Source organism: Balaenoptera physalus (assembly GCF_965194825.1).
Source record: "Balaenoptera physalus genome assembly, chromosome: 18".
Lineage (NCBI taxonomy): Eukaryota > Metazoa > Chordata > Mammalia > Artiodactyla > Balaenopteridae > Balaenoptera > Balaenoptera physalus.
The window spans coordinates 63,486,141-63,502,290 of NC_138899.1; the positions used below are offsets into that span (position 1 = coordinate 63,486,141).

Sequence of the window (16,150 nt, forward strand, 5' to 3'; positions counted from 1 at the left end):
AATGGTGCCTCTCCTGATCATAAAATTGACATTCCATAAAAAAAAATGAAAACATGTTCTAATATATTAAGACTTTGAAAACCATTTTTTTTTCAGGGTGTGTAATTTATTGGTATTTGTAGGTTTGCATATGTAGAGCGGAGTTGCATTATATGTACATTTAATTTAATGCAAATTTAGCTGCCTGTACTAGGAAAAAGAAAAAGCATGAGCGAGATAAAGAGAAATAATTTAAATTATATAGATAGTTTTCACCATCCTCTCAGAAGGAGTGTAGATGAGATATCAATCTGCTGTTACCTCAGTTTGGCTCAGTTCCTTTAGGTCTGTCATAGAGGAAACCTCTCACTGTGCCAAGTTTTATTCTGTTTAAATATAAGTTGTTGTTTTTTCCGCATTGCCTCTAAACATAACCCATCTACATCTGGCCAAGCCCAATCTCTTTCAGTGATGGAGGAAAAAACTAACTGTTGGACAATGTTTACTGTACTTTATGGTCAGTTTAACGGGTTTTTTAAAGAATAATTTTGACTGTATGTGATTTTTGACTTAGACTGTAGAAAGTAACCCCCATGTAACATGCACCACCAGCATATATATTTTCATCTATTGGTCAGAAATTACAAGAGAAGTAACAAAATAAGCAAAAGCTGAAGCCCACTGGGATCTGGAATTGGACATGAGCACTGTGGCCGGGGATTCTAATCCTGACAGGAATGGGAATTAAACATGTCCTATGTGTGGCAGAGAGTGGACACTGAGCTCTTTGTGGGGACAGAAACAGGGACCTGCACAAGGCTGGGAAGTAAGCTAATAACTCACAGGGCCTGGAATTGTATTAATAACAACCGGGTTTAGAGCTGTGAAACCCATAGGTCAGAGCCAGAGCAATGAGGAAAGCAGCCAGTGTAGAGGAGCACCCAGGAGTAAACTCCACGAAAAGTATGATTTCAAACAGTCAAAGCACACAAAGACATTTAGGACCATGAAGGCAGCATAAGTCCCAACAAATGGCAGCATTCACACCTGAAGAATCAGAGGTAAATGTAGAATCTGACTGACAGAGACTTTAAAATAGGTATGTTTAAAATGTCCAAAGAGATAAAATATTAGCATCCATGAAACAAGAAAAGGAGATTATTTTTTAAAGTATACTGTGTATGTAAAAGAACCATTTGGAAATATGGGAAATAAAATATATGGTCATTGAAATAAAAACTAAATAGATGGACTAAATGGTAAGCATTGGTATAGCTGGAGAAAGAATTAGTGAATTGCAAGGCAAAACTAAAGAGATTCCCTCAGAATGCAGAGATAAAGATATGGGGAAAATAAATTTACAGGTTAAAAAATATGGAGGATAAATGAAAAATTCTAACATACATCTGAGAAGAAAAGAGCATTATTCAGAGATAATAGCGGAGAATTTTCCAGAATTGAAGAAAGACAGGAGTCTTCAGAGTGAAAAAGCCTACTGTGTACTAGAAATGGAAAATAAGATAACTATATCTAAATATATCATGATGCAACTTAAAGAGTATCTAGGGCAAAGAGTAAATCTCACACTATCAGATAGAAAAGAGGAAAAATAGATTGACAACACACTTCATCAGAAAGAATAGAAGACAAAAAGGAGGCATATTAGCTTAAAATGCTGACGGAAAATAAATGTAAAACTAGAATTCTGTACCAACCCAGACGGTCATTTGTGGGGAGGGAGGAGGGTCCTCACACAATTACACAGCAGTTGAAGACATGCATAACTACTTTCTAGCAATAGTACTTTTAAGTCTATCTAGAGCATTGTTTTTCAAGCTTCAGGTTTAGTAGGATGTAAAATCACTTGTAACTAGCATTTCAAAAATTAAATCATACAGAAGGTACCCACGTGCATCACACATGATAAGGTAGTTTCATGCCACTGTTATTTCTGCTTGTACGCATACACACATATATAAACATGCATGCCTCTGTAGGATCGTGAAGAAAATATATTTCTTACTGTGAGTCATAGTCAAAAATATTTGAAAGCTACTACCCTAGAGATGCTTACACATGTGCATAAGAATAAGGATGTTGTAGCATTGTTTGTTGTATTGAAAACTAGAAGCTACTTAATTGTATACCAAGCAACTTAATTGTATATCTAAATGCTGTGGAAAAGTTAGAAGGAAATAACTAGATTTGTATATAACACAGATGGGTCTCAAAAGCATTATATTGAATGAAAAAAGTTGTAGGATAATAACTATAGTACTTTTTAAAAAAACAATACAATATATTGCTTGTAGATAAATATGTATGTAAAAAGTATAAAGGATGCCTCACCAAACCTCTTGAGAGTTTAGTTTTATCTGTAATGCTTTTTTTTTTTTTTTTTTTTAAGGAAGATCATATATACAGTATATATGTTTTAAATTACAGTTGGCCCTTGAACAATGCAGGGGTTAGAGCTGCTGACCCTCCACGCAGTAGAAAATATAACATATAACATAGTTGGCCCTCCATATAAGCGGTTCCACATCTGTAGTTCCACATCCGAGCATTCAACCAACCATGAATCATGTAGTACTGTGGTATTTACTCTGGAAAAAAATCCATGTATAAGTTGACCCATGCAGTTCAAACTCATATTATTGTTCAAGGGTCAACTAAAAGGACTAGACAAAATGATGACAGCTAATTCTATATGGTCAAAATATGAGTGTTTATTGTATTATTGTTTGTGTTTTTCTGTACTTTTTAAACTTTGCAAACAAAGTCATACTAAAAAAAGCAACAGTAGATTTCTACATCTGTAAATAGAATCCAAATTAATGAATTTATTGCTTGTTTTTTTCTGTTGCAAACAGTAGTTACCACTCTGACATGTATTGTGTATATACAGAAAAATGCAGAAGCAAATCATAGAGGAAAAGACCTTAAAGTCACTTACAATTCAACATAGGAGACAGGATTCAGAGATTTTAACCAGCTTACCAGTGGTTACATACCTAGTTTATAGCCGAGATAACCAGGTTCCTTACTCCCTATCGAGTTATAAGTCCCTGTCATGTTAGATAGTTATCTAAATAGTTAAAGGGAAAATTTTTTTTATGGTTGCATGTTTACTGCTTAGCAGTGTTACGAAAAACAGATTGTAGTAGCCAGGTACCCAGCATCAGTCTCCCCAGTTTATTTTCATGTCATTGGAGGGAGAGATAATACAAGACATATGCAAAACTATATATGCCCTTTTGAGTTTGACACATGTAAGTTTATCCATTGTAAGAGAACAGACATAGGAGAATTTTTACAAAGAAGGTTTTGCTGAATAGGAAATGAAAGGAATTCATTTTGAAAAGTTAGAGTAAACTCATAAAGTTAAGTATTTATTTCATGAGCAAATAGAGGTACAGGGCAGTTTATAATTATTTATAAACTTTTGGTAGATGTTGTCTTTCAAAGAGGTCTTTTTTATTTAGGGAAGAAGTCTAACAGTCCATGAACCAAACAACTATTCTAAATACAATTACATCCTTTACACTTTTGTCAAGACAGTCTCTTAACTTGGTGCTTTTTTATTCTGACTTCTCCATCCGTTGCCTTTTAGAACAAAATGTGCATGTCTTCAACTGACAGCAAGGAATGCCAAGACTTGCCCCTTGTCAAGTAGTAAAATAACCACTGGATATAAATATAAAAGACTACAGAGACAGATACCTACTGGGTAAGATACCTTGAGGATCCGTTGCAGGGTGTTTATATCTTTGAAGAAGGGTACTTTATCATTGTGGCCTGTAGTCTTATAAATGTTGTTAAATCTTAATTTCTTATACCAAAAATCTAAGTTAAGGAATTAAAAAAAAAAACCTGTATATTGTTCTTGGAAATGGAAGTCAGAGAGCACACATGTAACAGGCAGACTATATCTGACACTCATCTGCTTTGAGTCTGACTCTTTCCCTGCTAGGGGTAACTTGCTTTGGGTAGACCTTTCCCCATTAAGATATATACTGTGCAAAGCTTGTCTGAGAATTGGGAATTTTCAGCTTCTCATGGTTGTTATTAATAAAAATAAACAGAAAATTTTCTTCCTAGACTTTCCCTTCCTAGACATTTCCTTCGTAGACATTGCTAGACATTTTTAAAGAGCTAACCTTTACTATGTGCCAGGCATTGTCTCAAGCACTTTGTAGATACCAACTCATTTAATCTTCACAAAACAACCCCATGAAGTAGGTAGTATCATATAATCCCCATTTTAAAAATGGAAAATTGAAGTACAGAGAGGTTAAATTCAAGGTCACGTAGCTAGTAAATGCTGGAGCTATGATGGGAACCAGGCAGTCTAGCTCTAGGAGCCTTCACACTTAGTCTGTCTCCCTTGGTAGTTATTAGTGAGGTAGCAATATAAAGTGCTTTTGCTTTAAGATGTCTGATTGATTTTTCTCTTGTATATTTTATTGACAGCATTTATGAATGCAGCCTGTTGTGCAAATGTAATCGACGAATGTGTCAAAACCGAGTTGTCCAACATGGACCTCAAGTGAGGCTACAAGTATTCAAAACTGAGAAGAAGGGATGGGGAGTACGCTGCCTAGATGACATTGACAGAGGGACGTTTGTTTGCATTTATTCAGGTAAAGCAAAGGTTTACTTTCACATTACTCTATAGTAAGATCTACATTTCTGAATCTCCATTTTACTAGTCAGGGCCACTGAGATCTTATAGCAAGGACAAGAGCAACAATATATATAGGAGGAGCATCAGAGGAAGACAAGTGACTGGGAAATTGAGCACTGAAGGGATGAAATGCCTTAGGAGGAGGTATCAGGTGTTCCAGAAAAGAAAGGCTAAGGGATAAAACTTGGGTTATTGTGTGAGGCACATTTTTTGGTCTCTGTGGCTGCAGATGCTTTGGGGTAAGGTGAGAAAGCTTTTTAAATAGGAAATCTAAATGACTGATTTGCTAAGGTAAAGATTATTAATCGAAGACTGTCTTGTTCAGTGTCTTGAGCTATTAGAATTTAATAAGTTAACATTGTAATAAATACCTTCAGGTGATGACTCAGGCAAAGCAGTTCACTCCATTTCAGGGACTCGAGAGAGTTGCCCATGTTCTGAGCGAAACTTTCCAACCAGTGTGTTACAGTTGTGCAATTACTGATTCTTTCAGGCCATATCCCACAGACCAGACACGTTAGTCTCTAGTTGTCTCTTCCTTTTACCCCAGAGTGTCAGGCAAAAACTCTCACTTTCTGTGCGTACCATGAAATGAGAAAGGTTGGAGAAACACGACTCTCAAGGCAGTCTAAAGGAAATGTGCTAGGCAGCGGGGACTAGAGCAACCCTCCTCATCTGAAATTCCAGGTGCGCTTCAGTGAGGGCAAGAATTATCAGAGTTCAGAATAGTCACACCTGGATCCCTGCCACATACCACTTACAGACACACATACTACACAACTTGCCTAGACAATTCGTCTCTCATATTTCTCAAAATAACTCTTTGATGAAAGTCAGCTGCCTGTAAAATGCCAAATCGTGTCCAGAAAGTATCATTCATTGGCTTTATCTGCATTGTTAGAAAATGCACCTAAGTTATCTCTCTGATCTAGTTGCTAATTTTGACTTGTTAACTATAGTTTTGAGTTCCTTGAAAAAAAATGCGTAAGCTTCAGATGAAGATTTTAATTACACTAGGGCTTAATATGAGAATAGGCACATATCACCACAGATTTAAATAGGTCACTTTATAAAAAGAGTAAAGGCTTTAAATGATAAAGCATTTATAACTAGACACAAAAGCTCAAATTTTAAGACTAGAGTTCACCTCTCTAATTTTCTAGAATGCTTTCTGATCTGTATTTTTGTTTTATATTATTGTAGCTAAATCTCTTCTCTTTCATGTTATACCACAACAGATAAATACTTCTTTTAGGTGCCCTGTATTTTTTCATGTACTGGGAGATATGAAATCTCTTCTTGGTCTTTTATATATTATTTCTTACAGTAGCTTTCTAGGATGAGTTAGTGTTTATCTTCATTCTAGAAATAAGGTATACCTTACAGGGTTCTTTAGTAATGGAGCAGAAGAGATGCCCTTTTGTTGCTGGTAATTGTGTTATTTTTTGTTGTGTTAAGCTCTTTTACTTTTTTCTTTTAGGAAGATTACTAAGCAGATCTAACACTGAGAAACCTGATGCTATTGATGAAAATGGAAAAGAAGAGAATATTATGAAAAATATGTTTTCAAAGAAGAGGAAAATAGAAGTCACAGATGGTGAGGTTGAAGTCATCCCATTAGAAGTGGAGACATATCCTAGAAGTGCTGTGACTGAGGAGTGTCCACCTAAGCTCCATAATAATCCCAAAGAGCCTGTTATGTGAGTGAGAGCTTATGAACCCAATCAAGATTGATCTGTACTGTATACTGTTGATCAAGAGTAGTTCTTTCTCTTTCCTCTTTCTTTCTTAATTTCCACCTCCACTCCTCTATATCTCTTGTATATCAACTTGCTTCACAGTTGTAAGTTTAACACTGTGAGAAATCTAGGGCACTTAGATTTAAAAATCTAGCCTACATACTTTATTTCCTCAGTTTCCATTTGTGGAGTTTTACCTTTAAAAACTTTGACTTTAATCAGGTTCTTTATGGATGTCATAACTTTTGCAGTTCTTTTTATTTTCTATCACCATTTTATTTGCAAAGCTTTTCTTAGGTTTTCTTCAGTTTTTTAATATACTTCAACAATGATTGACTTCAAAATACGATTATACTTTTTTCTTCTAGTGAGGGATAGGCATAGATGTTATAACTTAGATTAATTTCTAATGGATATTTATGTAACAGTGAAGCTATCCATATTTCAGGGCACGATAAAGAGCATTTTTAGTGATATACAGAATAACTTTTTTTTCCTTTTCAGAGAAATGAAATGTAACAGTATTTCAAGAATTCAGTATCATTCAGTCATTAGAAGTCCTAAAACCAAGATGGCCAGTATTCAACACAACGGGAAAAAGATGGTAAAAACTGCAAAATGTAGATGGTGCCCTTCTGAGAACATTAACTATTACTTAGTTCAAATTGTTTGTGTTACTTAATAATGTGTAGGATTTCTTTTATTATTTTGTAATGTGGTGCTGTTAAAGTGTTAGGACTATGTTTTATTTACTTAGTATCCTCCATGGTGGTTGGCATGTTCCCAACTTAGATATATAAGGAGAATGTTGGTCATGATCTGACAGTGTATTCTACTGAGACTGAGAGCTATCCAGTCTAAGAATTTATAGAAGAGGCTAAAGTGTTCAAGAGTTGATAGTATTACATAATAAGAAAAAAAGGATGGAGTAATTTAAGTTAAGGAGAGATGGTTGTGAGATGTAGGAGAAAGAAGAGAAGCAGCCTAATGAAAGAGTCATCAAGAAAGCAACATTTTACATGATAGCCTCTGAAGGTACACTTTTCAGTCTGTACTGAGAAGAATAGTCAGAGACTGTAACTTCGAAACAGAATGATGCAGGGAAAAGAACAGGCAGACATAATGGTAGTTCACGGTAAGGCTTGTTGATGAAAAATAAAAACTCTGCCCTAGGTGGTGTGCAAATATTTGCCCTCTGCCTAGTAACACACAGTAGGTACCTCTTCAGTACCACATGATTATGAAAAGATTGGGCCGGGGGATCACATAGACTTGGGTTTGCCCTCCAGCACTGCAGCTTACTAGCTGCTTGACATCTCTCTGTCTACATTTCTTTATCTGTAGAATGAGAATAATAGTATCTATCTCAGAGTTAAGAGGATTAAATGAGATAAACATCAGAAACTTTGTGTAGCACAATGCTTGACACCCAACTAAGTGCTCAACACATGTTGACCATTGAAGTACATAAATAATAATAATAATGGTCAACATGTATGGAGCACTTAGTTGAGTACCAAGCATTGTGCTCAGCATATACCCCTTTTTGAAAGTTATCATTACCATTTAAAGTGACTGCAGTGTCTGCAACTCACGGAGATAGGCAATTCCTTTAACCTTTTCTTTGAAGTAACTAGCCAAAGGGTGTTTTTAATCTTTGCACATCTTATAGTTGAAGCCAAATTTATAATCTGGCACCAGAATTGAGGGATACAGACAGGTGTATTTGAATTTTATTTTGAACTTATAATGCCTAAAGAGTGTCTTGACAGTCCTTATAATTTTCATAGCTGTTGCTCACTAAAGTACCTAGGAGTAAAATACAGCCATAAGGGCTCCATCACTTCAGAGAGGCTTTCAAAACTAATCTAGTAGCTATAGCCTATGAAGATTGACACTTGATGAAAGAGGCCTTACTGCTAAATTAAATTTTTTTTCCTGACCTAGGAAGTAAAGACATCTTCCTTGTTTTCTTTTAAGGGATTTACTTCCTCAGAGTCTGTCACCTCAGAAGATAATGGTGGATTTAAACCAACTCAAGTACATCTGAACTCTAAAGCCAAGGAAATGAGAGGTAGGCTTTGTTTCAGTCTGATTGCCTGCCTCTTCTGCCTTTTTGTCTCTCTTGCTCAGTACTTGTGGCTCATTTTCTCAGACTCCATAACAAAAATGTGGCATTCATCACAAGAGTTTCTACTGGTTTAGATCAGAGGTTGGCAAACTATAATTGGTGGGCCAAATCCAGCCCACTACCTGTTTATGTATATTACCTTTTAAATAATAACTCAGAAAAAATGGGAAGATAAGTAATACTTTGCGACACTTGAATATTATAGGAAATTATAATTTCAGTGTTCCTAAATAAAGTTGTATTGGAACAGAGCCACACTCTTTCATTTACATGTTGTCTCTGTCTACTTTCACACTATAGCAGCAGAGCTGAATAGTCACAACAGAGACCATGTGGCCCACAAAGCTTACAGTATTTACCGTTTGGCCCCTTACAGAAGAAGTTTGCTGACCTCTGGTCTAGATGCCAACCATGACTTGATGCATGGCAGGAGAATGGGGTGGTCAGCTCCAAGTCTGCATAGTCCATCTATGGCTTTGGAAGCATTGTCCAATGCAGCTATTTCCTAACTCTTCATTTAGGCTCCTTAAAAATAAAGACACATCATTCTCCTGCAGTATTCCAGCCAGTGCTGCTGCAGGGGATGCTTAGCAAAAAGTGTAAATATTGCTACCCTGAGTGCTTATCTTTCAGTGTTACCGGACCTGCCATGGTTAATATTACAACCTGACAAACTTGGATTTTGGTTCATTTGCATTTCAATACATCCCTCAGTGGAGAGGCATTGCTGAGACATGACCCTCTGTGAAGAACTGGCCAACCATTGCCTCTTCTGCCATTGGGCTTCCTTGCATCTGCACCCCCAACTCCCCACCTGGTCTTAAAGGATGGAAACTGGGGGAGGCAAAGCAGCTCCTTGACAGAAAAGGTCTATCAAGAAAGGGCACTTATAATAATTTCACCTGTAGAGGAGGAAAATCTCTTTCTACCCATCTTAAGCTGTCTAGCCGGGGCCCTGTAAATTAGACTGACAAAAGACAGATTGACAAGAGAAAAACAAAAGTTTATTAGTGTGCATATTGTACACATAACATGCGAGTACTCAGAGATGAGTAACTCAGAGAGGTGGCTTAGAACTCAGGCTTATCTAGCATCTTAGTCAAAGAACAGTAAATTTTTAGAGGAACAACAAGACAAAGGAAAAGGGCCTTGAATCTCTCGGGGTGGAAATTGTGAGAACCCCGATTTATGTGAAACCAATTGTAGATAAAGGCTAGTTAGTCAAGTTTGCTATGTAGATTGCTCTGGTTCAGTCTCCAAGCTGATAAAGGTCTAAAGTTATCTCTGGTAATTAACTTTTGTCCTTCCTAGTATTATAGAAGGAGGGACACCTTTGTAAATTTATATCCTGCTTTTAGACAGATGGGGGGAGGGCTGAGCTTTTCCTGTATTGCTGCTTAATTGCCCTTAGCTCAAAATAGTCCTTATGTCAGAGATGCATATTTTGGGATGACATTCTGATATATCACCATTTAATGCATGTGAGCCATACGACTACTGTTAACTTTTGGTTCTTTTGTCATTTCCATTGACTGCTACAATGTATATAGCAGGCACCACAAAAATTAGTTATGTACTATTATGGCTCACAAGTAACCCATGATTAAAATATGAGTACATGTAGGAGTAGCAGCCAGCAGCAGTGATGATTACAATAAAAACATTAATTTTAGAGAAGTATAATTTCTTTGTGCCACTGAATTAGGTGACACAAATGACTTTTTAAAAATAAATCATTTTATTCCATTTGACATGCATTCATACTTTTGAATATTTTCAAAAAATTATTTCCATTATTGGATAAGAAAAATAAGTAGTTCATCTTCTTCTTAAGTACTGTTGTTTGTAAAAGTGTAATTATTGAATGATCATCTAGTAAAAACTCCAAACACTAATGTATACAAAACCCATAGCAATAGTTATTACTATTGGGACTTACAGAGGGTGACTCCATCAGGGTCTTCTCAGGCCTTTCATTGGTATATTAAAGGCCTAAAGTACTCCCTAAATACCCTCTCTGTTACAGCTGTTTAGAATACACTTAAATGCAGATTCCAAAGTTGAAGAGAGGTAAGTCAGTTTCTAAGGAGTAGAGATTAAATATAGTAACAGGAAGCAACATGTATACAGATTCATAAAAAGGCATTGTTATGTAGTAGAAAGAAGGCAGGCTTTGGAGTCAGATATTTCTGGGTTTCTTACCCCGCTTCTCATTACTATTGCTAGTTAGGTGAATCCCTTAAGCCTTCAGAGGCTTGAAGTTTTCATTTGTAAAATTGGAGTACTGTCTACCTTAATACATTGTAAGGATTAGCAATAATTAGCACAGCTTGCATTTAATTAGTATTGTTACTCTCAGCACTATTGCTCAGCCAATTATATTTCCTGACAATTCCTTCCACAATGTTTATTAGAGGACTCAAGCTCAAACCAAGTTGAAGATTCTGAAGACAACCCTGTGATTGAATCAGATGTGATAGATATAACTAGATGTAGAGAAGAAACTCCACCAGGGGGCAGATGTCACCAAACAGTCACACTGGATGATCAGAATGAGATTCAAATACAAAAGCCCCAAGAGGAAAAACCTCCAGCATGTCAAAACCAGCAGGTCTTTTGTGATAAAGAGTTACCAAGTGAAACCAAGAATGCTTCATCTGATTCTCTAAAGAAGTTCAATGAAGGGAATGTGTTTTTATTGGATGCCACAAAAGAAGGAAATGTGGGCCGCTTCCTTAATGTGAGTATATGGGCTGAGGTTCCTATGTCTAAACACATTTTTTTTCCCTAGGCTTCTTAACAAAATCATGAGGAAAATATGATTAAAAGACTCCAAAGCCAGGCTACCTAGATTAGAATGCCAGTCCTAACCAACTACACTTCAATTAAAAAAAAAAAAAAATGCCAGTCCTCCACTTACATGACCTGGGGCATGTTACTTGACCTCTCTATGCTGTATTTCCCACCCCTATAATATGGAGATAATAATAACTGTCTAGGATGTTGTGAAGATTAAATGTATTATATATAAAGTGCTTAAAAGGTACCTGGCACACAGTAAACATTTGCTTGAGAAAGCTATAAGAAATAGTAAGAAAATCATATATGTTTATTGAAAGGTTTTCAAGATTCATTACTTCAAAAAAAATCACAATGGGACACATAGAATAAGCTTCTCTTTTGTGTCTTATATAATACAGTATGTCTTATTCAGAAATGCCTCTATCTATTCAAAAAAATCAGTGGGGAGTACTTATGTTTTACTTACTCTCACTAAGTTTTGAGTGGTTTAGTGGCTTAGTACAGAAAACCAGTACATTTATCAGAATATTGCATTTTACTATCTTACTCCTTTTTTTATTCCTAAACCGTAGTCGTTTTCTGTTTCTGTGTATGTTTGGGATATATGTAATGAGATTTATTTTTATTTATACAGAGAAATATTTATGATTTCTCTGATTTTAAGGTTCAAGACTTAAGACTCCTGGCATCTTCATGATAAGAGGGATAACTTGTATTATTGGCCATAACTACTGTGTAGGGTGGAATTGGAGTTACCTTGTAGCTTTCCCATCAAACTGCTATTCTATCCTGCCTCCTACCGTCACACATGCTTATCAAAGAATGTACGGTCCCAGGAATCCTACAGGAAAAAAAAATCCCCTCCAACCTCTAGTCCCAGTGTGTATATAGACTCTCCTTTCTTTGGCCAACTGGACCATGTGGAAGCCACCTGTATGCCCCCTACTCTCTGGGCTCCACTTTGTCCTTGCTTATCCTATCCAGGAGAGTGAAGAGGAGTCGTGGAAGGAGGATGGGAACTTTGATACCCTCCACACATCTTTGGAAAGGTCCACTCTAGTACACTGACCCCTGGATATGGCCTTAATTTTTCTCTTTGATCTGTATCAGAGCTCTTCTTCCTCTCTGGGGTTGAATTAGTGGGATGGGCAGCTTTGCTTTTTCCCTGAAAGTAATGGGAAGCATGCATGGCCCATGATTCTTTTATGCATTCCCTTTGCTGAGCTCAACACCCCTTTTTTTTTTTTTTTTTTTTTTGGCCACGCTGCACAGCTGGCGGGATCTTAGCTCCCCGACCAGGGATCGAACCTGTGCTCTCAGCAGTGAAAGTGGAGTCCTAACCACTGGACCACCAGGGAATTCCCTCAACACCTCTTTAAAATGACTTTTGAGTAGTTTGAAGTTGACGTTCAGTGATTATTTTTATTTTATTTAATTTTAATTAATTAATTTATTTATTTTTGGCTGCGTTGGGTCTTCATTGCTGTGCGCGGGCTTTCTTTAGTTGTGGCGAGCAGGGGCTACTCTTTGTTGCGGTGCGTGGGCTTTCTCATTGTGGTGGCTTCTCTAGTTGCGGAGCGTGGGCTCTAGGCATGTGGGCTTCAGTAGTTGTGGCGCATGGGCTCAGTAGTTGTGGCTTGTGGGCTCTAGAGCACAGGCTCAGTAGTTGTGGCGCACGGGCTTAGTTGCTCCACGGCACGTGGGATCTTCCCAGACCAGGGCTCGAACCCGTGTCCCCTGCATTGGAAGGTGGATTCTTAAGCACTGCACCACCAGGGAAGCCCTCAGTGATAATTTTACATGTAATTACGGTGCCATTAGAAGAGAAAATACTCTTAAGTCGGAAAATCTTTAAAACCAAAGAGCTTTTCTCCTTGCTAGATAAATCTGTTTATTTGGCTTTTTTCTTTTTCTCTCTCCTAGTTAGGATACTTGGTTAACAGAGAACAGAACCCTCTCCTCCTTTCCTCTTTCCTACAACTGCTTTTCTCTATTCCACTTTCACTACTTCTACACTATTGCCAAACATGCTAGGAGCTATTAAACATACCAGAAGAGCCAGAAGATCATTAAAGAATGATCTCTAGCAAAGGACTGTTGTGGCTTCCTTTCTGGTAGGTTATGTTGTATGGTGGCTGCGCTAGAACTATATGGTTGGTTTCACCAGCTGGGTCCATCCCTTGTTTATAGGAGGTAAAAAACAGGGCTTTTCTTTCTTTTTTAATTTAATTTTCTACTTAGATAATACATTCACATGATTTCAAAGTTTAAATAAAATAAAAAGCCTTAGAGAATACATACATACATACAGCCAAACAGAATTCTGTTTCAAGGTAGCTCTGACCCTGCCAAGTAGGCGCCATCAGTAAAGCTTACCAGGCCGAAATTGAAAAAACTGTGTGGACAGGAAGTTATCATTGAAATTTAATGGTGGCAAATATGTCTGAGGAATATTGCTGGGATTTGATCCCTTTATGAATCTGGTGATAGATGAATGCGTAAAGGTGGCAGCTCGTGGGCAACAGAACGATATTGGAATGGTGGTAATAGGAGGAAATAGTATCATCATGTTAGAAGCCTTGGAGAAAGGAGAAGGTCATGTTCAGCAGAGAAATCAGGTACTTATACAGGTACCATTTCCAACGGGTCTGTTTGACTATATTGTAAAACTCAGGTCATATACATTGTTCATATTAAACTTTTTGTTTTGTTTAAAAAAAAATGTACTCTGCCCCCATTCACCCTGCCCCCACTCCACCCTCTATAGTAAGATCATTTTTATTACTTTTTTGTGTATTCTTATAGTTTCTTTATGCAAATACAAGTAAATATAAATATATGTTCTTATTCCTACCCATTACATAAAAGATAGCATATTATATTTACCGTCCTACACTTTGTTTTTTTAAAATTAGCAACATGCCCTGGAGATCTTTCTAATCAGTACACAGAACTCTTCGTTCTTTTTGTTTATATTAATAGCTGCATAGAATTCCAGTGTGTGGATATCCTAAAGTTCATGTAACCAATCCTCTTTAGATAGCTATTTGGATTGTTTCCAAACCTCTACTGTTAAAAACAATGTTCAGGGCTTCCCCGGTGGCGCAGTGGTTGAGAATCTGCCTGCCAATGCAGGGGACACAGGTTCGAGCCCTGGTCTGGGAAGATCCCATATGCCGCGGAGCAACTAGGCCTGTGAGCCACAACTACTGAGCCTGCGCGACTGGAGCCTGTGCTCCGCAACAAGAGAGGCCGCAATAGTGAGAGGCCTGTGCACCGCGATGAAGAGTGGCCCCCACTTGCCACAACTAGAGAAAGCCCTCGCACAGAAACGAAGACCTAACACAGCCAAAATAATAATAATAGTAATAATAATAATAATAATAAAAGCTTTCATCATAAAAAAAAAACAAAACACAATGTTCAATGAATAATCTTACACATGGATGCATGTGCAGATATATCTGTCGGATACATTTCCAGATACTGGATTGCTGAATCAAAAGATATGCATCTATAATAACGATTAATATTGACAGATTATCTTCTATAGGGGTTTGTACCATTTTGCATTTCTACTGGAAAGATGTAAGAGTGTCAAAACAGGGCTTTTCTGAATGGATTCCTATTGTCAACAAAATTGTAATGAGCTATGATATTCTATATACTAGTCAGGAAAAAAAGGATATAAACAAAAATAAGTTACACGTGTTGGAAACAGAATGGTATTCTAATGCTGCAAAGAACAAGGTATCAAACTTCACGCTATGTCTAACCTCTGTGTTTATTTTTTTTAACAGCATAGTTGTTGCCCAAATCTTTTGGTACAGAATGTTTTTGTAGAAACACATGACAGAAATTTTCCATTGGTGGCGTTCTTCACTAACAGGTTTGAAAAAATTTTTTATATGATTAATTTTGAAATTGTGACTTTAAAAATAACAATAGAAAAATATTAAAAGAAGATATATGCTATAGCCCCACATATCTGGCACCCTAGAATATTCAGTTATCCCAAACTGTTTGTGGTCAATAAAATTTTAAATAGCTGAAATTTTCATTCTTATCTCCTCTTAGAGTTAATACCTGGAAAGGCTAAGGATGGCAGGCCTCAGCCAGTTCAGTTCAGAGGATAAATGATGCAGAATGCTACATCTTTGAGTCCAAACTGCCCCCAACTACCACACCACATGCCTCATCACATTACTGGGTTCCACTGTTTGCAAAACACACTTCCTTCCTTGTGGATATTGACAAGTTTCTTCTTACTTATGATTTTAGTAGATTTGAAATAAAACTTAAATGATTATTCTTAATAACAGAGCATTCCTAATTGGTTGGTGTTGGAGAGAGAGAGAAAACCATATTTTTGAGGATGGTTAATGATGTTAATATGAAAATTGATATAATCAAATTTGGTTCATTTGGTAGTTATTCAGGGTAATTTATGATTATTTTTAAAATTTCTACTTTCTAGGTATGTGAAAGCAAGAACAGAACTAACATGGGATTATGGTTATGAAGCTGGGACTATGCCTGAAAAAGAAATATTCTGCCAATGTGGGGCTAATAAGTGTAGGAAAAAAATATTATAAATCTGTAGCTAGTGCCTGTTCATGAAATTAGCTTATCAAGCTGAAATTAGAGCCATGCAAAAGAAACCCCAGTGGTCAGTGGAATTAATTTAGGTTATGATCCATCAAGAGAATTCCTCTCAGTTTACCCTTGTTGGGGGGTCCATTTGCATTACTTAGAAACGCTAGGAACAAAATAAGGACATTTTCATATGCATAGGGTATCTCTTTATTCTTA

General features: G+C 36.8%; 1 protein-coding gene across 9 annotated transcripts in view; it reads left to right on the forward strand.

The window, feature by feature from the left end:
• LOC309647262 (histone-lysine N-methyltransferase SETDB2-like) overlaps nucleotides 1-16,150 on the forward strand; it is an 82,836-nt gene that overhangs the window by 28,494 nt on the left and 38,192 nt on the right. For 4 of the 9 annotated variants that reach the window (XM_082434412.1, XM_082434414.1, XM_082434413.1 and 1 more), the window contains 7 exons: nucleotides 3,593-3,709; nucleotides 4,453-4,622; nucleotides 6,147-6,366; nucleotides 6,910-7,009; nucleotides 8,386-8,479; nucleotides 10,951-11,276; nucleotides 15,139-15,227. In XM_082434412.1, the coding sequence (XP_082290538.1) occupies nucleotides 3,593-3,709; nucleotides 4,453-4,622; nucleotides 6,147-6,366; nucleotides 6,910-7,009; nucleotides 8,386-8,479; nucleotides 10,951-11,276; nucleotides 15,139-15,227 (1,116 nt within the window). The other 5 variants (XM_082434419.1, XM_082434417.1, XM_082434416.1 and 2 more) reach the window with 5 other exon arrangements.